Raw genomic sequence first — 23225 nt, 5'->3', positions numbered from 1 at the left:
AATCAAGGAAACGGTCTATGAACATATATAATATTATAGAAACAGAACTAAAATTCTAACTGCTGTCTTATTCTTAAACATATAACATGTGTTCAATGGTTTAGCGCAGCCTGACTGCAATTGCAATGTGCTCTCCTGGGGTGACCCTGAAGAGTGTCAGCAGTAGAGTGAAAGGGTGATAGCTAGTGCGTGGCATCAGGATCATCTGACACCTGTCTGGAAAGCCCTGCACTTGTTACCAATTGCTTTCTGGGCTCAACTCATTGTATTAGTTTTAAACTTCAAAGCCTAGTCAGGTGGGCCTGACTGTCTAAGGGATTACCCATTCCATGATCTCTGGGTATTAAGATTTGCAAGAGAGGGCCTTTAGGGTGTGCCATTATCAGCAGAAATTCATCTGTCAGGCATTCTTTTTATTGCTCCAACCTATGGAATAGGTTCCCTCAAGAACTATGATTGGCCCCCAATCTCTTGGCTTGTTGAAAGGGTATAAGACACATCTTTTCAACTGAGCCTTTTAAACTGTATAGTTAGAGCACAATGTGATGAACTCAGAGGTTTGTATGCATCCAATTACTTTAGCAATGTGGTGATGACAATGTCTAGACAAAATGCCTGGGAAGGGAAATGAAAGCACCTGGGGCACCAATGCAAGTGAGTGTGGAGACTCAGCCCCAATCTCCTCATCCCCTCTTCCCCCAGCACACACCTTTTCTGTCTCTTCAAGGCACATTTGCATTCCCAGAGAGGCAGCCAGTATTGCTCTTTCCATGCTGGCTCAAAGTGGAGTGGGATGGTGGCTCTGTCTCCCATGTCCCATCAAGGAAAAATTCTATGCTCCCTGGACAATGGGGAGACGTCACAGAATTGTGACCTTAATGTTTCTTGCCATCTTTAACATTCTTGTTTTATGATTTGAAATTCTTGTACACCACTTTTTTTTTTTTGCAGATGAGGGGGCACATATATGTTAACAATAAGTAAGCAGAATTATTTTCAGTACTAAAGCCTAAAATGTTAGAATAACTTTGCAACTGGAGAGATAATTTTCAAGCAACCTACATAAATTATTTCAGTACATGGCACTCAGTTTAATTTTATGCAGTCGCAAAGTTGGTCCTTAACACCATTGATTTTTGCTTTGCCTTCTGAACTAACTGCACAAACATTGAGTTAAAATAGAATTAAAATAATTGAGGAAGGAGACAACCAGTTAATGGCAGCCTATAGAGCAATGGTGTTGCTTTATGTCCAAAAGACTGAATAATATTAAAAGAATTGGATATAGTTCCAGGATACAAGTTTAAGGTAGTCCTGCAGGTTGTGCCCTCCTGACGCAGAAGTCACTGAACTGAAGCCAGCAGGAAAGAAAAGGGAGTAGAACTGATCTTTGTCTCCCCCATCCTCTATCACTTTTTTGGAGGGGGGTTAGATGGGTTTTTGCCCCTCAGCACCTCAGAGGGGAAGGTAGGAAGTTCGAAGAGGCTCATATCCTGGCTTCTCTGGTCTGCCCGCATACAAGAATTACTTTTCTCACTCTCCCTTAGCTCAGTTTTTGAACCCAGTGGTGAAGTTCTGTCTATGTTGGCTGTGAGGGAGCAAGGCCCAGATCTCTGATGCCCCCTTCTGAAGCTGGACTTCACGGAGGGAATCCCCAATATCTTATGGCTCCTCAGATGATGCTAGAGCAACGATGGCGAACCTTTTAGAGACCAAGTGCCCAAACTGCACCCAAAACCCACTTATTTATTGCAAAGTGCCAACACTACAATAAAACCTGGTAACTGAGGTTTTAGTTTAGACAAAACGCCTCGAAGTCAGTCCGAGCAAATGTATCTATATCCTTGGCAGCGCACTGACAGGCCATGTAAAAGGTCGGACGAGTCGCGGCTAATGAGTCGCAGCCTGTGACATCATTGCCTGGTGCCGCGACTCCTTTCCGAACATGGGCATGGCCCCTATGTGCACTGTTATCTGATGCGTTGGCTGCTGGGTGACTTGGCTCACATGCAGACAGAGAGGGCCCTGCATGCCCGCTGTGGACCATGTGCCATATGCTCGCCACAACTGGCCTAACCATACCTTGGTGCAATCCTCTAACCCTAATATAGGGCGAATGTTTCTCTGAAAAGAGGGCAATTTTGAAAAAGCCTTCCTCGAGTAGCTATTTCTGCACAGCTCAACATTTCTGCCCATTCTAAACACATTCCAACGATCAAAATCATACCAGGACACCTCGTTTTCCAAACTCTAACCCTGCCTTGGTACACACCCCTAACCCTTATATAGGGATAAAGTTCCACTGAAAAGAGGGTGATTTTGAAAAAGACTTTCTTGAGCAGCTTTTTCTGCTCAGCTCAACATTTCTGCCCATTCTAAACACATTCTAATCATCAATATCATTCCAGGACACCTTGTTTTTCGAACCCAAACCCAGTGATGGTGAACCTTTTAGAGACCAAGTGCCCAAACTGCAACCAAAACCCACTTATTTATCGCAAAGTGCCAACACTACAATAAAACATGAAAAATGAGGTTTGAGATTAGGAGAAAAAAAACACTTCACAGCCAGTCCAAGCATGCATACATACACCCCTGCCCGCCGGACTGACTGGCCATGTGAAAGTTTGGACAAGTCGTGGCTAATGAGTCACGACCTGTGACATCATCGCCTGGCACCACTCCTTTCCAAGCATGCGCATGGCCCCTATGTGCACTGTTATCTGTTGCTCGGCTGCTGGGGCGACTTTGCTCGCGTGCCGACAGAGAGGGCTCTCCATGCCCACTGTGGCATGCATGCCACAGACTGGCCCCACTGGCCCAGGGTGTTGTGGCATTGCTCCCTTCATTTGTTGAACTTACAAAAAACGGTTTTTGCCATAGAAGAAAGTTTAAAGATCAAATATCAAAGAAATACTTGCTATCTTGAACGGAGTCATATCAAATAGGGATTAACATTATTAATACAATGTGAAAATTAGTAAAAGTGAATCATAACTGCTTATCTTGTGAAAAGGGAATTAGTGAGATCGCCCAATTTAAAAAAAAACTTAGCCAAAAAAATTACAATTCCTTCTTTTCTTAAATATTCCTTTTTGCTTGTTTCTTTGACAAAGTTCAGTACCTAGCAGAAGTTCCTGCTTGTCTTTTATGGTCAGGAAAAAACCATGTAAAGCTGCTAATACAGTACAATCAAACAAGTGGATTGGGCTTTCCCCATATGAAAAAAATTATCATCATGCAGGCACATTAACTCATCTGAATGCTTGGTCTATGCAGGATAAAGAGCTACTATTAGAATAACAGGAAATAAATATCTCATCGCAAAATATGATATAGCAGTATAAAAATAAGAAAAAGAAGTATAATCCCATTATACAGAATCTGTATACAATATGACCAGACAGTAAAAGAAAATGATCACCAGGCTTCTCACAAATGACTGCAATATTTTATAAGAAAGAGATACAGAACAGATAACCTATGAGCAACACTGAGATGTGGAAAGGCAGAGTTATTAACAGAACTGAGGATATGGTTCAAAATGGAATAATAAAGGCAGAATATTTCTATAGTGATGGGGAGATACAAGCTATCTTATTTTACAAGCTATCTTATCTTACTACCTGACCTATTTCTAGATCAGGCATGGACCTCTAAGTATTATGAATTCAAGAAATTCATTCCAGCTAAATGAAGTCAGAGTTCCTTGGGAAAAGTTTATCATCATTGGAATAAAAACAAGAGAGACTTATGGCACAATTCTATGGGGATATCCATAACCTGCCAATCTTCACAACAATCTTGTGAAGGGAGAAACATAGAAGCCTGCATGCCTCTCCCACCCTGCAAAACAGGTAGACAGGCAATTTCAGCTACTAACTGCAGAAATTCAGAATGGGAGGAAAGGAGGCTGAGATGACCCATGCATACATCATACCTTGGTGGCGCTTGTCTCCTTTCCCCCTACCACCCAGAAATCCCATTAAACTCCTTCTCTGAGGCTATTGCACAAACCTGGAGAAACAGCTGGCACAGTTCTTCCTGTGACAGCTGCAACAGTGGGGAAGAAGAGGTCTGAACATTGATACCCAGCTCTGAGGCTGGAGCAATTTCCCAGCCACAGTGCTGGAGATCCTAACAATACTGTGGTCCCTAGATATTGTACAAAGGACATATGCTCAAATTGCAAGTGATTATGTAGCTAGCTATCACACATCTAGTACTGTCCAAATATTAAAATCTTTTGGAAAAGGTTACTGGAATACGATAGCATATAATCTGACATGATCTATTCTTTTTGGATTTGTAATGGAGGAAGCAAGATCAGGAAAAATTCATTCATTTACTAATAGCAGCTAGAACTGCAGGGATAAAGGGTAGAGGAAAGATGTACTGTCAATAAGAGAATCTGGAAATTTGTATTTGTGAGTTCCAGCATTAATACTATTAAAATCAGAGAGAATAAATGGGGAAACAATCCTTTTTCCCATACCGCGTCTCCCATATAACAGAGATGCTTAAGGGAAATGGAGTTGTGAATATAATGGTAGTCTTTATGAAGTGTACAACTGACCTCAATCAAGAGCTAGCTAATGAAGAAAGCATGTGATCAGACACTTGATACTGCATGTGATATTGGACTGGACTGTCACAGAATGAAACTTCCTATACATGAAAATATGGTGTGTCAGAGAGAAGGCCAGGCCTGATCCTTCTCCATTACATTATAGGTTTTTTCCTTAGTGGTGAAGCATTCAATCATGCATACAACCCCAACTTGCACGCTGAATCTGTACACCCTACAAAAAGCTGTAACATCTGATGATGCTCTATATGTAAGCTAGTCCTAAACTCAACTGATGTAGGATCAGCTAAAGAGAGGTCATTTTCAGCTTCATCACTGGATGGGAAAGTTTAAACCCAATATGCAAAGATGGGGTTGAAAGGTCTCCTCTCCAGTCAACTGTGGCTAAGAAATAAGGGCCCTTTCACTATCTGGGAGGAGGTCGTGAGGTCGTGGAAGCCATGGGAGCCCCATAGATTGAATCCATGCTTGCTTTAAAAGCAGCACACTATAGCACTAGGCAATAAGCATGCTATTCATTGTTATTCATAATGTAAGATTTATGTGTACTCTAACCTTATATACGTCTGCAGCAATTTCACTAGTTTACACTGGCATGAACAAAGGCATGAATTAGGCATGTCATATCTTCACATTTATATGGTGATGTGTATAAGTGTGTTCAGAGTATAATGACCCTCCTGGATAACTGCAACAAAAACCTGCAAGGCAAATCAATGTAACCCCAATACTGTAGATAAGGGCTGGAGGCTAAGATAATGGATTAACTAAATTCACGCAGTGAGCTAAAGGCAAGAGTCAAACAAGGGATGCTACTACAAGAAGGCAAAAATACACTTTATTTGTAAGTATCTATTCCTCACAGATGTGTCATGTGCAGTGAAGTAGTGCAAGCAAGAATTTACTTCCTATTTTGCTTTCTATAGGAAAAACAGAGTGGATTTGGGATCTCAAGCACACCTTATCTGACAGTGATCATATATATGATTTCAGGTCTAGTATAAAACGTTCCACTTTTAAATAGGAACCTGTAGAGCAGGGGTAGGCATAAAAGAGATCTCCGGATTTTTGGACTTCACAGTTCCCAGTACAGTGGTACCTTGGCTCACGAATGCCTCAGTTCACGACCAAATTGGGTCACGAACAAAAATTTCATAAAAATTTTGACTCAAGTCGCAAACTCTGCATTGGGTGGTGACTGCAATCACAGCTGTCTCCCCACCTTGAGTGGGGAGATGGCCATGATTGTGGTTGCACTCGTGCAGGAAAGACAGAGGTGATCGCGATTGTGTGTGTGTGTGTGGGGGGGGGGGAGATGGCCGAGATCGCACCCGTCTTACCCACCCATGATCATGCCCATCTTTCCTGCATGAGCGCAACCGCGATCTTGGCCATCTCCCCCTCCCCCAGCATGACTGCACCCATCTCCCCCTCTCAGCATGCCTGCGAGCGCACCCGTCTATGGCCGCAACCGTGCTCAGGGTGGGGGGTGGAGATGGCCGCGATCTTTGTTTTTCTTTGTCACTTTGCTTCAAATTGTTCTGATTAAAAAAACGGTTACAGAACAGATTAACCTAATTTACATTGACCCTTATGGGGAAATTTGACTTGTCTCATGACCAGTTTGGGCCATGACCAGAGTCCTAGAACAGATTAAGTTTGTGAGCCAAGGTACCGCTGTATACCTGACTGCTATATATGCTACAAGGGGCTTCTGGAGAGTTCCTTTTGGTCACCCTTACTCTAGATCTTCTTTTACTGTAACACTTTACCAGTGGTAACAAAACAGGAATGTGAACATTAGAGCAGTTTGAGAGTTATAGCAATTTAGCATTGGAAACTTTTTCACATTAACTTTCAGTTGGTACTTTGATATGCTTCCCTCTTGGGTACATGCCTTAATGTGGTGAAGGGGTTTGAAAATGTCAGCGAAGCCAAGAGCAGTGCTGCCAGAAAGCCAAATTCTCTCACTGGTCTTCTCTAGCAGGGTGACCCAAGGCAGATGGTCAAAGCTGAGACACTAGACTAGGATGTTACTCTTCAGGAGTAACAGTCACATCATCAGTACAAAATGGATATCTCTAACAGTGAAGGGGTGGAGAAACTCCTGAAGGCAGCTGCAGTTGTTGAAGATGGCACTGGTGGAGGAGGATCCTTCACAGACAACAGCAGTGACACTCAAACTAACTCTGGTGAGTATTGCACAGAAGGAGGCAATGGTAAGCCACTTCTGAATCGCCTCAACTTGAAAGCCCTGTGATGCAACAATCCAAAATGAAACATTAGGTCACTCAACCAGCTACTGGGGAAGAGCAGAGGTCGTGCACAGATAGTGCTGTTGCTAATGATATAACTTGATCAAAGCTAAAAGGAAGTTTCGTGATTGACATGCACAAAGGCACAAGGAAAGTCCAGTGCTGCACGACACATACAACTGGAAGATGGAATGAGAGAAATATGAATCAAGACAAACCAGAAAGAGTAAAGCAATAGAAGCACTGCACAACCATACCACCAACAATGAAGAAACTGAAATTGTAAAAGATTCTGCATACCTTGGCTCAATCATCAATTCACACACAGTTTACAACCAAGAAATTAGAGGACTGAGACTTGGAGGAGCAACAATGAACAAACTAGAAAAGATCACCAAGTATAAAGATGTTACACTGGGGACTGAGGCCAAGATCATCCACACAACTGTGTTTCCATTCACTATGTATAAAAGTGAAAAGTAGACAGTGAAGCAAGCTGACAGAAAGAAAACCGATGCGTTCCAACCGTGATGCTGGAGGAGAGGTCTGTGAAAACCCGGGACTGACAAAAAGACAAACAAGTCAGTTCTAGATCAAATCAATTAGAACTTTCCCTAGAAGCAAAAAAATGGCAACACAGAGGCTGTCATACTTTGGACACAACACGAAAAGGCAAGGTTCTCTGTGCAGGCAGTAATACTAGGGAAAGTAGAGAGCACATGAGAAAGACCGACTGTGAAATGGATTATTGCAGGGGTCCTCCAACTTTTTAACCAAGGAGTCAGTTGAAAGGTGCTGGTTCTGGGAAGAGGCCGGAAAGGTGGTGCTGGCGGCATGCGTGGGCTGGCAAGGGGGCGGGGGCAGCACGTGCGGGCACACGCCGCGAGGTGGGCACACGAGGCAGCAGCTTGCTCACTTGGAGAGAGTTTTCTCTGAGCAAACAAACCGAGCAAACCGCTGCCTCCCCGCATGCGGGGTGAGGCGGGCAGTGGCGGGCATGTGTGTGGGCGTGGCAGGCCCAAATGGGCATGGTGGACCGGATCCGACCCCCGGCCCGTAGTTGAGGACCCATGGATTATTGTATAAAGGAAGCCGCAGCCTTGAGTTTCTAAGAGTTAAGCAGGGTCAAAGACAGGTCATTTGGAGGGCATTCATTCATAAGGTCACCATAAGTTGGAGATAACAAGTAACAATTACAACTTCCTAATGTATTAATTACACTCTCCTGGTCACACTCCTTTTATTTCTCTCATTCCCAGTTTTTCTTTCTTTTTTGATACTTCTCAACTTTGTATTTTTCTCCTTTATGGCTGTTGATGTATTGAACTCTTCATCAGATTCTCTTTCTTTTAAAAATGCTTTAAAACTCACTTTACTCCAATTAAACAACATCCACAGTTTTGGCCTTCTACTCCATTATTTAAAACTTCTGTTTAAATCAGACTGCAAATCCAGTAGGAAGCACCTGTGTCATTTTTTTAAACATGTCTTATTGTATAATTATAGTACATCTGCAAGTTATCAGAAAGCTACCTTGTTAGCACAATGCAGGCATGTCACGTTACAGTGAGTGAAGCTCCTACCATGGATGCAAGCTAGATCAACAAGCAATTTCTAGTCATTGGAAGAAGAAAACTTTAACTTTGGTTTTCGTTTTCTCATTGAAACTGACTAGGCTACTGTGTATGCAGACATTTAAAATGTGCAGAGGGACCTAAGAATCACGCTGTACCAGGCAAGGGTCCATCCTGACCATCATTCTGTTCACACAGTGGCCAACCAGGTGGCCACAAGAAACTCAAGACCAGGATATGATCCCAACAGCACCTTCCTGCTCATGTTCCCCAGCCACTGGTGCACACAGACATACTGCCCCCACACTAGAGTAGCCCACAGAACTAGTAGTCACTGACAGGCTTCTCCTCCATGAATGTACCCCACCCCTTTTTAAAGGCCCCCCAAATTGGGGTTTGTTACTAAATTGGTGTTCTTAAAGAAGTGAATTCCATACTTTAAGTATGTCCTGTGTGGAGTTTTTTTCTGTCCTGAATTCAAATCAATCAGTTTCACAGGATGATGCCATGCTTTAGCATTATGAGAGGGAGATATGGCTTCCTATCCACTTTTTCCACATTATTCATAATTCTGTCTCCACTTATTAACCTTTCTTGTAAGCTAACATTCCCAGAGTTTGTAACTCTTCATTGTAGGAGAGTTGCTGCAGGCCCTTGATCATTTTAATTGCCCTTTTCTGCTCTTCTTCCAACTCTACAATATCCCTTTAAAGTATGCTGACCCAAACTGCACAGAGTATTCTAAATGTAGCTGCAGTACAGATTTGTATAAGGGTAGTATGTGATCTTGGCAGTTTTATTTTCGGTTCTTTTCCTAATTATGCCTCACACTGAATTTGTAGTACACAGCAGTCACACAGTGGACTGTCATTTTCACTGAGCTGTCCACACGAAGATCCCTTTTCTTGGTCCTTCACTGCTAGTTCAGATCCAATCAGCTTATACTTGAAGTTGGGATTTTTCTGTCCCAACATGCATTACTTTACATTTGTTTACACTGAACTACATTTGCCAGTTGATTCCATTTCTCCCAGTTTGTAAATATCCTTTTGGATGTCATCACCATCTTTTTGTTTTAACTATCATAAACAATTTCTGACATCAGAAAACTTGGCAAACTATTCGCTCATAATGCCAGTTTATGAATAAGTGGAAAAGCAATGGTCTCAATACAGATACTCCACAGTTTACATCTCTCCATGAAGAGATTTTATCATTTTTCCCATTCCTTGCTTTCTGTTCTTTTACCAGTTACTGATCCATAGGAGACCTCTCCTCTTATTCCATGACTGCTAAGTTTGCTCAGTAAGCCCTTTGAAAGACCAAGTAAGGACTGTCTATTGAGTAACACCTGCCTAGATGTTTATTGACATTCCCAAGGAACTCTGAAAGATTAGTGAGACCTTTGTGGAAACTATGAAAATTTCTCCTCAGCAAGCTGTGTCCTTCAGTCTGCTTACTAATTTCATCTTTACACTTTTTTCTCTGGCCTAATAACATGTGAAGAGGTGAACATGTGATATGAGAGGCTGATAGCAAAGCCAGTGTTTGTGTGTGTGTGTGTGGGGGGGGGTGAATGCAGGAGTAAAATGCTCTGCTTAACAGAAAGGCTAAAACAAGGCAAATCAAGGAAATTTTGGTCATCAGAATCTATATACTGTTGTGACATCAAATTAAAAATAGAGATTGGAGAGAACACCTGCCTTTGTAGAAAAAAAATGTGCTTGAGTCTCCACCCCAACCATCAATCCTTGCGGCTCAGTGGGTCCCTGTGTTCCTCTATTCTCAGTCCAAGTTAAGTTCTAACTAATGTGTCTGTGAATGCCCTGTCAGTGCCCTGGCCTAGAATACTCTGAAGCAGGGTCCTCTAACTATGGCCCGGAGGCCGGATCCAGCCCACCATGCCCATTTGAACCCACCGTGCGGACGCCCACACCCATGTGCACGCCCGCCACCCACCTCGCCCCGCGCACAGGTAGGCAGCGGGTTGCTTGCTCAGAGAAAACGATCTCCAAAGGAGCAAGCCGCTGCGTGCACCCGCCTGCGCCTCGCCTCACCTTGTCCCGCCACGCGCTCCACCCCCGCCTCAGCGCACGTGCCCGCACACAGCAACCCCATCCCAGCCCGTGTGCACCGCCAGCACCACCTCTCCGGCCCGCACCCAGCACCGGCAGCTTTCACCTGGCCCCCTGGTGGAAAAGTTTGAGGACCCCGGTTCTGAAGTATGTGGCCAATAGCAACTAAAGCTTCAGAAGCAAAGAGGTAGCTGAATCGGGGTGTTAAAACGCTGAAGCAAGCCTATACTGAAAACAATTTTCATACTGAAGAACTTGATTTTTTGAAACATGGACTACACACGGTTACAATTCATTTTTAAAGTTTCATGCATTTCCCAGCTTTGTTTATTTTTCCATACCAGCTGCATATTTCCTGTCTAAATATTTAATCATTTTCTCTTGTGTTAAATACAATGTTATGGTACCATTGAGTTAGTAGGCATATATAATATACCCTTCTTCCAGATAATTTAAGAGGATACAATTGAAATGGCAGTGTATTCAAAGTATGGGCATATGGAATTAATAAAATGCTTTATTTTACTCTGCCAACTGTATGTACTTCTTGTCTTTTACATAGCTGAAATACTTTAACATCTTCTGACATATTTTGCCCTTCCCGGGTAATTAAAGCAGAGCTGCCCACACACACAAGGATGTCTGTAATTGCCTCCATGCCCCAAATACAACTGTCACCAGCACAGAAGGCTAAGCTAGGTTTGAGTATGTAGAATAAACATTCTCTCTGTGGTATCCAGTAAAATCAAGAGCTAGTTCTGATTAAGCAGAGGGAGAGAGACAAGAGAGACTCTACACTCACATGAAAAACTATTTGAAATGCAGATTTGAGTGCAAAGATTTTAAAACTGGATTTTCTATGGAGAATTCTTGTTGTAACTAAGCTGCAAACATATTTCCCCTCTTCGAACCCTAAGGAGCAGCTAAAATAAACTGGTATGGATGTAATTTTGTACAGGGATTATTCAAGATGTGGACAAGCTTATAGACCAGAACTAGGGATTTTGTCTGAAGTCACCACTTCACTAAATAAAACTGATTTTTCAAACTCCAGTTTTCTTCCTTCACCATTTATAATGCTTTGTGCAGTTCTCTAAATGGTTTTCTGAAAACAACTGTCACCCTAGATTCTTAAGTGAAGTGAACAAATCCCAGTCACTGTATCCACATTAAAACTGGAAGAAAAAAGATCCACTATAAGAGTCATGGAAAGGTTATCTTATAAAATTAAAGTGTTTCTTAGGCAATTAGGCAATAAAATCATACAGTTAGAAGGGGTCTAGCAGGCCATCAATTCCAACTGCCTGTTCAATGCAGGACTCAAACCCATCCAGACTTCAATCTGGCCCAACCCTGCTTCACTTCCAATATTAGGCAGGACAGGCACTTCAGGCTGTATAGAAGCCAATTATCAAGGAACAAAAGAAAAGCATTTCATCCTACAGATGTAATCCAATGCATTACTACATGCACTTGTTTGGATTTAAGGAACATGCTTCAACTCTAGTACAGAAAGTATAGCGACTCATGCAAAGTGGGCCTCACTTTGGCACATCTGGCTCGCTATTGTGGGAACAGAATGCTGGAATAGATGGGCCCTTGGTCTGATTGAACATAACTCATATGTTCTTCTATAGCTCTATATTCTGCAACCCACATTCCTTAATGAATGTATCTCCATTTGAACCCCCCTCTGCGAACCTTATTCATACAATCTGGCAAGCAAAATAGAAAGTGCAGATGTACTCAGAACACTCAAGTGGGCTGGTCTGACACTGGTTGAACTCAGTGGCAGCAATAAGGCTTGATGCAAGAGAAAGGTAAAGCATGAAGCATCACCATAGACTTCTTGCAGGTTACTCAGGGACAGAGAGAGACTTTTCCAGGTATCTAACTGCATTTTCAACTCCTTGATGTAAGAAAGATAGCAACAATAAACCTACTCATTCTCCAAATGTATATTGGGAAAAGGTATTTCGTATCCAATTAAAGCTTGCAGCCACAAAAACAAGATGGGCAGGATTCAACTTCTACAATTTTGTATCGCATGATTTTCAAACCATTCTTGATTTTACTGTTGTGGGGTGGCCTCTCTCACTCTCTCCTCTTGCCCCTTTGTTGTGAATCATGATGAGGCTTCTAACTACAGTTTTTATTATGTTAAAGCTGGCCAGTCAGGACTAACTTGTGATACAAAGGGAGTAACATATAGATTTTTAGCAATTGGCATCTACCGAGTTAAAACCCTCCAATTGTTCAGTTAGTCCTTGATGATAACAGGAGTTGATTCCAAACTGAATTCTCTTCCTCCCTTCCTCACCAAATGGAGCTGGCTCCACTCTCAGGGAGGATTGTGAAGCTTATGGGCCAGAAGACAGGAACGCCTGGACATTACTTAATTGGTCCACTTGTTAGACTTGACATTGAACCACAGGCCTGAGAAAGTCACACCCCTCCTCCTCTGACCTCCCTTTTCCATAGTGTCCTCCCTGAACCAGAGGTGGTCTATTTCTCACCAAGTACTTGGCTTATCTCACAGCATGTTGGCCTTGGTATTTCAGCTAAGGACACTGACCCCACCCCCATCTCTTCTTCTAGTTCAGATTCAGAGTCTGAAATCTCTAACTAGGAATGCTGAATTTTGGGAGAAGCAGGCCCAATCCCTACATCTTATTTCATCTGTTTATGAACTGTCATGGAAGTTACCGGATTGAAGAGAAGCATATACATACAAAATGAGTGAATAAATAAAACAATCCTTTAGATGCCCTGGTTGCACATACAAAATTGAGGAGCAGCAGGGTTTGAAAACTTCAAGGAATAAATCTGTGTTATACAAGTTAAAACATAGGTCAGTTAAATCCATAGGTCATTTGGACTGAAACACTCAAAGACACACCTCCCTCTGAAAATGCTAACACAAGTAAATAAATGCATTACATGCAGAAAGTCTCAAGTTCAACTACAAGCAGGGCTGAGAATGATCTCTGCTTAAAAGTTTAGAGAGTCAACACCAGTCAAGAGAATCAGTGTTCAATCCAAGTTAAGGCAGCTTCATATATGTCAAACTTACTGTAGCATTAATGCCAATAGCCAAAAATGTTAACAGGTGCCTAGGTCACCTTCATTAAATAGTATTGGAGCCCATAGAGATCACATACCAGCATTCAGTGGTGCCTGGAAGTGTGTTCCAAACAAATATGAATAATTACTTTGACCCCATTCCTTCCTCCAACCAATGAATCTCAAACAGCTGGGGACGAGACAAAATGCAGCAGAGTAAAGACACTTTAATGCATTCAGTTATTCACTTTTAACCAAATGAAGCTGTGACAACCCAGATTCAGGCTGGACATCAGGAAAAGCTTCCTCGCTGTCAGAGCAATGACAGTGGAACCAGCTGCCTAGAGAGGTGGTGGGCTCTCCCACACTAGAGACATTCAAGGGGAAACTGGACAGCCATCCGAGTGGGATGGTGCAAATTGGTGTCCTTCAACAGCAAGGACCCAATGGCCTTCATGGCCCCTTCCAAATCAACTATTCTATGATTCTATACCAGGATGAGGTCTGAGCTCTGAAACATAAAACTGATCTTGAGCTCACAGTGTTCTGCTACAGTACCCATTTCACAGAAGGCAAACTAACAAAGCTCAAAGAAATAACTGGCTAAAAAACTGAATACAAAGCAGGTGGGGTCGGAGCCCAAAATGCAAAAGCATGAGACACAACAATATAAGAGACAGGGACAACCTCACAAACCAGGAAAAATACACATGCAGAATCCAAGCAGTACCACCACTCCATACCTAAACTAAGCAGAACCAATCTGGGAAAGTGGGCTGGCAGAAAAAAAAACTTGTTTCAAATCTAATCACAGGGAAAGGACATGGATATTTCAAATGAATCATGACATTTTATCACCATAAGTGCAAAATCACCAGATCAAGGTAAAGTAACTGGCTTGCACGAAAAGACAATAGATTTGGATAAACTGTTTCAGGCTACTTTTGGCTGAGATAGTTCTGCTAAAGTGGAGAAGAATATTGCAGCAAGGGGACCCTTGCAAGTCCAACCAGTTCAGCCACATCAAATACTACCAAGCTCAGCACAGAGAACCACTAGAGTTGTCATTTAAGACATACATTCTTCAAAATTACAGAAAAAAGGCATATCTTGAAACTTTGGACATCAAAGATCTAGAATCCACCATGCTATATGGAAAGTATGATGATCCAATCTCCAGTACATCTACCCGACATCCAGCAAACACAAAATTATTATCAGCATGAGAGTATAGCATTTAACCATCTATGACCCTTCACCAGTTTCTCAGAAGTCTAATGCACTCACCAAAAAAGGAATTAACACTAGAACAAATTCTTGGAAACAGGAAATGAGAAGCTTGTCCTGGCACCTTGGCTGGCAAAGAGAAGACCAATCTAGCATTGCAGGGTTATGGTCACAGAACCATGCTTAGAGAAATTCCAATTCTTCTGGAAGGGATAATAATGCACCCTGTACAGCTGGGGCAAACTTTGCTGCAGTTACATAACTCTACAACCGGCAATGCTAGCAATTTAGTGAGAAATCATAATGTTACACAAGTTAGTGCTTTGACTCCACCTTCTTCTAGAGTCAACAGTGCTATGTCAAACTCAAGCCTAAACAGCCAGGGGCTCTCTTTAATATCTCTAACCAAGGTCTAACACAACTGTAGGCTTCCTCCTGCCCAGATCACGATTAAACCAGAATCCAAGGCCAGTGAGTAAGAATACCATACAGTGGAAGAAAACAGTTTGCCTGCAATTCAAAGCAAGTAGTAGCTGTGCATATATAGTTTCAAATCCTATATTCCCACCTGTACGTCTTGCCATCCTTGTGCTGTTCTTCGTCATCCTCATTTGGTAATACAAAAGGATCACTCATCTCTGGCAGGCCGGATTCCTGCAGCCTCTTCTTTTTACGACCACGAGGAGCTTTGGGGGCTATACCTCCAGCACCACTGACAGCTCCACTGTCTGAGAGAGTGGTAGCCCCCTTTTTGGAGAGGTCAGGGACTAGTTGGAGAGCCGCCTGAGAACCAGGGGGAAGTGCCGAGACAATCATGGGTGCCGAGATGGGAAAGGTTTGCACGGAAGATGCTGTGGTCACCAGAGACCCTGAGGGAGATGTGATCACCAGACCAGGCCCTACAGTGAAAATAAAAAGCAGAGGCAGATATTAACCCCATAAGGAGTCTTTATCTTTCAAGATATAGGAGGAAGGAAAAATTGTCCCTTAAATTGCATGTAATTAGTATTTACTCAGATTTGAGGCTCCAGGCATGAACCTCACTTTGGGCCAATCTCTCAGTCTAGCTCATCTCACAGAATTATTGTGAGAATAAAATGGAAGGGAGGAATAGCCATGTCAAAAAAATTATCCAGCATGGCAAGTGTGGTGCCACCCTCTGGTGAGCATAATGAGCAGCCAACCTTCCACTCCAAGTTGCAGAGCAGAGGTGGGCAGAATACTTTGCCCATGTCAAAGTAAGTCTAAAACTGGGAGGAAGGCTTAGGAGTGTTCAAGCAGCTGCATGTCCAGAGCCTTGGCTACAAAGGATCAAACCGACAGACCCGACCCCTGCAGGCCTTTGCTGCTTCACAGCAGGAGTGAATATGTTTAACACTACCATGCAAAGGCATACAGTGCATGCTCCACATGTACTTGTCAGCCTGGGCAAGGTTGGAGGAATGATAGTTGCAGCTGCCTAAAAACAGAGTCGATCCTGTTAAACGACAGCACACCATAACACATGTTCCCTTTCCAAACCTCCTTGAGGGGAACAAGAAGCAGTGTGTTTTAGTGATTGGATCCTAACCATTACACTCCAATTCAAGCGATGTGGGTTCTAGTCCCCACGCAGCCAAGAAACTCACTGGGTGACTTTGAGCCTAATCTATTCCACAGGGTAGCTGTGAGAATAAAATGGAGAAGAGGACCAGGCAAGAAATGTAGGTATCAATGTTAATGATGAGAATGAGGATGATGTGAGAGAGTTTGGCAACAAGTTTTTGGCTTGGACAGCAAAACTTACTAAAAATTTAATATCCCTGCATATACGCAACTCTGAAGTCCTTAGTATAGAATGAAAGAGCCACATGGCTAATGAGGCTGGATAAAAATCTAATAACTAAGTATATACAGACATTTGAATCTACCAAACTGAAATATCTGACATATTTGTCTAAATCAGGAATTGGCAACCTGTTGCCCTCTAGATCTTTTGGTCCAGCTCTTACCTTCTCTTGCTGATAAGAGTTGTACTATGAAACATCCAGGAAATCTTAAGCTGCACACCTCTAATTTAGACAGTGATTAACCATCATTTGCTGTCCAAGCACATCACCCCTCATACATTCCTTGTTTCCTCTTTTAGCCAACAACCTATAATCAGCCAGATCATAGGTTGTGGATATGAGGTCCAAACACAGAGCACTAGGTTGTTTAAGGGCTAAACTGCCCAGTGTTTACTCAACAATAAACCATGAAGCACGTGCCAAGCTGTTTAACCCCTAAACAAACAAGTGCTCTGAGTTCCCACATCATGCTCATAATCCATCAATGGCAGGCTGATGATTAAAAGGAGTGAGGAGCACACAGGAGGCAGCACCCTTGCTCACTCCCACTTGTGCATGAACCGGCTCACTAGGAAGGTAGGTAGTTTTATGGTGCAGCAGCATTCAGGAAATACTGGGCATCTGGCTAAAATCTTTTCCCCATATCTAAGACAACGAACCACACCCCTTTCCCAAGAACAGATCGAACTGTTCCAGCAGCTATGCTGCACCACGGGCAACACCCACAGCACACTCCACATCTTCTCACCTGTTGTCATGAGGCCAGCAGACTGCACAGGTACTACGGTGATGTTCTGTGTCACGGAAGCTTGGCTGTGAGGGGTCAGCTGCTCTGGCTTGGTGTCAGAATCCATAGAAATGTTGGTGGGAAGGGCCACAGAGGTGGGTACACTCAGTAAGGTAGGATAGTGAGGGGGAGCCAGAGTACAGCCTTTCTCTGAGGGCAACAGTTGCTCCTTCATCTTGTTAATGAACATACTGTTGTCAATCTAGAGTGAGAGGAGGAAAGCGGAAGAGAATTTTTTAAATAGCTGTGGACAGAGGGTTGCATAAACTATGTTATAGCTTAAATATTCCTTACCTGTCCTGAGACTGTGGGCACTGCTGGCCAGAAATATGGGGTGGAGTTGAAGTGAGATTCTTCCATTCTAGCTGAAGGGCAAAGAGATAAGGCTTGATGTCAGACCAAATTACTTTGATGATGGTGATGATATTATTATTATTATTCCATCAACCTGTTGAACATGTTTCAAAACTTCAGAAGCCTAAGATGTCACAAAATTTCTTGGCCATTCTCTAGAAAAGGAGAGGCACTGCATGTACCAGTAAACCACAATTTGCCAAGCACAAACAGGAGCCAGTGAGCATGCTGCCTTTGGTGTGCTTGCCACTTCCATTACACCACTTGCAAGCATCTCAATTGTAGCTTGCTGTTGTGACATCCACACCAGGGCACTTCACATTGTTTAGGAGTTAAACAACTCAGTATTAAACCAAGAAACTTCTTGTGCCCAGTAAATTATTGGTTAATTAACCCATATTTGCTGCTATATAAGAACTGGGTTTTGAGATTTACAGAAAGTCAACAATCCTTCATAATTCAAATCAAAGATAGCAGGAACACAAGGAACCCCATGCTCTCTCTCTTCTTGAAACAATGCCAAACAAAATATTGAAGAGGATCTTGCAAAAATGCATGCAACTGCACAAAGTTACTAGTGTTAAATCTCCATTTAAATAAAATAAGGAGTTGCACCTTCATTGGTGCAGAACTTTCTGATGTGGCTGCATAGCAATCCTTTAACAGCCCAGAACCCTAGATTTAGTCATTCTGGTCTATTAATGATTGCTGAATACAGAGTTTGCATTTGCTTCAACTCAATGAGATGCAATGAGGTGGTACCATGCATGGCTCAAATGATTTGCTGAAAGCTTGTCCAGCCCAAATCAAACTTCTTTAAGTTCTGATCCTCCTTATGCTCAATATGACATATATCTTTCTCCCCTTCCAAATGTGACAACAGATTGCCACAGTACTGATCCAGCCTCCCTTCAGTCAAGATCCACACATACCTCTCTAAACCTGTATCGATTAGTGCCATGCAGTATCTATTTTTCAGTCTGAGTAAACTTTTTAGAAAAGCTCAAAATGTCTTCCCATTGGCAGAGAAGAACTCAAAGAAACTCTAATATCAATGGTGCAAGGGAAAATTTTTATGCAACATTACTTTAACCCATAGTCTTTTGGGTAGGAAAGCATGCTACAAGGCTGAGAACACCTCATGTTCCATGTTACAGCCTTTATAAAGCACAACAGAAATATCAGTAACATTTCTATCAAAAAACCATGTCCATCTACAATAATTCACCATCATCTGACTAAAACACACGCTAATGAAGATTTTCCCTGGAAAAGCCAGCTGGCCTTCATACCAAATAGGGACTACAGCTAAGAAAGGGCAGTGTTTTACAGCAGGCATTGGCAGATTTCCAGATGTTTTATACTTGAAGTTCCAGAAGCCCCTGCCTACATAGTCAATGGTCTTCAAGCTTGAAAGTAAGTTCTAAAACAGTTGGAGATCTACTTTCTGCCAACCCACTTTACAGAATATTCCCAAAAAACATGGAGAACAGATGAGGTATTAAATCATTATATTACATTTATACCTTGCCTTTCTTCCTTTTGCAAGGAAACCAAGACAGCTAATAAGGTTCTCCTCCTTTCCATTTTATCCTCACAACAACCCTGTGCTGTAAGTTATACTGAGAATCCATGATCGGTCCAATACCACACAGTGAGCATCATGGCTGGGGGTGTGGGTGGGGGGGACCAGAACTAAGATTTTCTCAGTCCCAATCCAACACTAACTGCTGTGCTAGTTCTCATTCATGACTTCCACAATGGAAATTTTAATTCAAGCCTCCCAATAACTTGTAAAAAATAATGGCTGTAATTTCATTCATACTTTCTTGGTAGTAGGCTCAGTAGCAGTCACCTCCAAGCATGCATGGTTAGGAAGGACTATACCAAGCATGGGATGTCTTCATCTTGAGAACACTTAACATTCTACTGAAAAACCAAAAAATGTTCTTCTCACATCAGGTCAATTATCAAGAAACTTCTGCAGCTTTAAAAAGAACAACTTCCATACCACAACCCCTATGCACTTACCAAATAGTTGTACCAAATAATGAATATTTCCCATTTCAAATTTTGCATTTCAAGGGGCTACAAATCTGATTCAACCTAGATGCAATATGGATGCCAGTAAGGAACTACATCCAATACCAAATACACAAGGAAAAAAACGAGAATATACAAATTACTGTCACATATTTAAATTTCATTAATCACTAGCTCTTGATAAAGCTCACAAGGAACCTGATTTCTGCCTAAAGATAAATAGAAAGTAATGTAACCATTAAAAAAAATAAGCATTCTTAGTTGCACTAATATGTTCACGCAAACACAAATATATTAAAGCATGCTTGAGGTTTGAACATGAAGTATCCAAGGCAATGCAACAACCCACCAAGAAGGAACAGTACCTTATTTCCAAAACTGGATTCGATACAGTATCAAGTGCATGAACCATATTTCAGTAAATAAGAACTAGCTAAATACATGAGAGTACAGCTTTTGAACTAGGATCAAAACCCTAGAAAACTTAAAAAGCCTGGTGTAAAGTATTTTTAAGTACATGCCAGGATAAAGTTGTCAAGCTGATGATAGAAATGCACCAAACATTCTGCTAGTGATTCAGATAATAAGAAGCAGATGATCTCTGAAAACTTACACAGGTCTCCCTGTTGCAAGATTCTCTCTTTTTCCGGAATGCTATGTTCAACCTTCCATGTATCCCCAAACCCCAATCTATGGGCCCTCATCAGTTACAAAGCTTGTGCTTTGAGGAAGAAAGTCAAACAAGGTCTGATCACCATCCCCAATGTAGCCCACAATGCTGCCTAGCATAAAAACAATATACTAAAAGCAGGTATAATTTAGTGTGCATGTGGAGGGGAGAATATACTATGGGGCGAAGAATTTAGCACTCAGAGAAGCTCAACTGTATCAGAGCATGGCTCCACATAGTCTAGCCAGATGTTCCAAGGAACCCCACAAAAAGATCATGAAGGCACCAGTCCTATTCTGTTTTCCTCCAGTATCCAGAAGTGCTGCCTTAGAACAGGCAAGTTTCATGTACCTGCCACAGCCAATTGTTACTGCTAGTCTTATCCTCCATGAAGGTGCTCTTCAACCCACCTATACTAACGTATACCACCACACACTGTAAAGTCTATAAATTAACCCTGCTTTATGGAAAGAACGACTTCTTTTTCTTTTCAATCCTAAACCACCTGCCAACCAGTTTTATGAAGTTGAACACCCCAAGCCCTGCTTTCGAGGAACCACATCTAAATTAACAGAGACATGAAAATCAGAAGGAAGGGAAGCCAGGGCCATCCCTTGCTTCCTGACTGGGCCATACTTAGGGGTCCCCAACTCCACCCACCCCCCCCTTCGTAGGAACACCACGTGCTTTTATTGGCACTGACCCCGCCCGCGGCCCCTCACTCTCCGGCCCGCCCGGGCCGAGGCAGGAAACAGCGGCCGAACCGACGCGGAATCCAGCGGCACACGGGCCACCAGCTGAGATGAAGCAGACCCAGAGCCGCCGCCAGTGCCGCCGCCGCCACTGTTGCTGCTGCTGGTACTGTTGCTGCTGGTACTGTTGCTGCTGGTACTGTTGCTGCTCCCGCCTCCGCCTCCCGCCGCCGCTCCCCCGGACAGCCAGGCGGACAGCAGACAACCCTTGTCTTCCGCTTCCGGGTGACTTAACCCCGGAAGTGCTCCTTGTCGGGGAAAGCCACTCATGTTCTCCCGCCCGCTGCCCATTACCCAGCCCCTCCCGACCCCCGGAGACAGCCCCCCGGCTCTGGCCCAAGTGGCGGTAACGGCAGCCTCCTCCTCACCGGAAAAAGGAACGGGAAGTCACTTCTGGGTTCAAGAGGCGGGGTTTGAGTTAACACTTCCGGGGCGCCAGGCTGGTGGCAGTCGAAAGGGAGCTTGTGCTCAGATAGGAAGCGATGTGATTGGCGGCCAAAAATAGGATTTCGAAAGCTGAGCGAGCTGAGCTGAGCGCGCGAAACGAGAGGCCGCTGACGGCGCGCCGCAGCGGCCACAACTGAGGAAGACGCGCAGCTGACACTGCCGTGCCCCTAAAGGCGGATCAGACGGAAAGAGCCGCCTCTTCCCGGGGCCTCTCCAGCTGCTTCACGAAATCCTTGCTCATAACGTTGTGTCCTGCGGGATGCTTCCTCAGAGCTGGGCTGCAGCTGTAGCGGCTTCACTGAGCTCTCTCTTTCTCAGAGACCTTTAAGGCTCTCCCGCGAGTGTTCTGCTGTCAGTTTAGCGACTGTCAATCGTAGATGTGAGGAAAAACGTGCTGGTAACACTTCTGCCTAGTTGCTCAGTAAGAAGCAAATGAAATCCTACCTTCCACTAGTAACAATTCGAGGACACTTTAAAAAGACGTTGCTGGTGTTGAATGCAATTAAATATTCTTCGCATTTATATCTACATTCTGGCTGTTTCACACTTCCTCATCACAACTTTTCTTGCTAGGAGCGTGCAAACACTTTTTCTGGCAGCCCTGCCCATTTCTAGGATTCAGTCCCCGGAAGGTTACCCACAAGGCATTATCGCCCCTTGGGCCAAAAAAGACAACCATCCCGATTTAACATAAGCATATTTTAACGTACAAAAATCATTTAGTCATTTCTACAAAAAAATGACATTTTTGCCACAGGGCATATGTAAGTATGTCTGTGTATCCTTCTCACCTTGATCACAGTGATCCCGCTCAGGATTACTGGGGATGCTTTAACCTGACTTGCACTGCAGAAACTCTGCAGGAGTTTGCTAGAGTGGAGAGAGGCTGCTTCAAGTTCAATGAGGCTACAGTTTCCTCTCGCCCCCAGTAATGCCAGCTGCGGTTTCTGCTTCCCTGCTGCCATTAACTTCAGGAAGGCAGCAATCTAACTGCTTTGGGGTTAATGAGGAGGGGGAGGATGAAGCTTCCTCTCTGGCCCACCAATCCTGATTGAGATCACTGTTCTGGAGTTGCTGTCTGCATGGGCAAATAGCTTTCGATTCTGCAGAGAAATGTGGGCAGGGTTTCTGTGGGCCCAGAACTGCATACAGCCTGCCAGTGGTGCACTCCTGGTTTAAGCGTTGTGTAGCTAACCTGTTTTGCTTTCCTGACTAAAGGCTTCCTAGGTGGTTGACTGTAAGTGGAAATTGATACATAATAATAAACAAGATTTGTTTAAAAGGCAGCAAGACTTAATAAAACAAAGATATTGCTGCTGCTGCTGCTGCTGGGTACTCTTAAGTGCTGCTCTTGAATGGTTCCATGCTGAACATGGGGAAGAATACCTCAACTTCCCCTTAGACAAACACACACATGCATGCATATGTTATTTATTTATGTAATGAATCTTTATCCTGTCTTTCCATTAAATTTTGCTCAGGGCAGCTAAGAACAGTAAAATACAAAAAATACTAATTGTAAAACAACAACATAGTAAAAATATATTAGCAACATTAAAAA

General features: G+C 43.1%; 1 protein-coding gene across 6 annotated transcripts in view; it reads right to left on the bottom strand.

Moving 5' to 3' along the window:
- The window catches only part of ZNF384 (zinc finger protein 384), a 32605-nt gene extending 11104 nt beyond the window's left edge, over positions 1–21501 (bottom strand). Inside the window, exons 1-5 of one of the 6 annotated variants that reach the window (XM_044449665.1) lie at positions 21169–21260; positions 19784–19887; positions 17693–17763; positions 17360–17600; positions 15351–15681 (exon numbers count right to left, since the gene is read on the bottom strand). In XM_044449665.1, coding sequence (XP_044305600.1) covers positions 15351–15681; positions 17360–17600; positions 17693–17763; positions 19784–19817 — 677 coding nt within the window. In that variant the 5' untranslated portion in view covers positions 19818–19887; positions 21169–21260. Of the gene's footprint in view, positions 1–15350; positions 15682–17359; positions 17601–17692; positions 17764–19577; positions 19682–19783; positions 19888–21168 lie in introns of those variants that run through there. The other 5 variants (XM_044449669.1, XM_044449666.1, XM_044449668.1 and 2 more) reach the window with 5 other exon arrangements.
- Between the last annotated feature and the right edge of the window lie 1724 nt (positions 21502–23225).

This window comes from Varanus komodoensis, unplaced genomic scaffold (genome assembly GCF_004798865.1).
Source record: "Varanus komodoensis strain SLA01 unplaced genomic scaffold, ASM479886v1 scaffold60, whole genome shotgun sequence".
NCBI classification, from domain to species: domain Eukaryota; kingdom Metazoa; phylum Chordata; class Lepidosauria; order Squamata; family Varanidae; genus Varanus; species Varanus komodoensis.
This window is presented reverse-complemented; position numbering and strand designations above follow the sequence as displayed.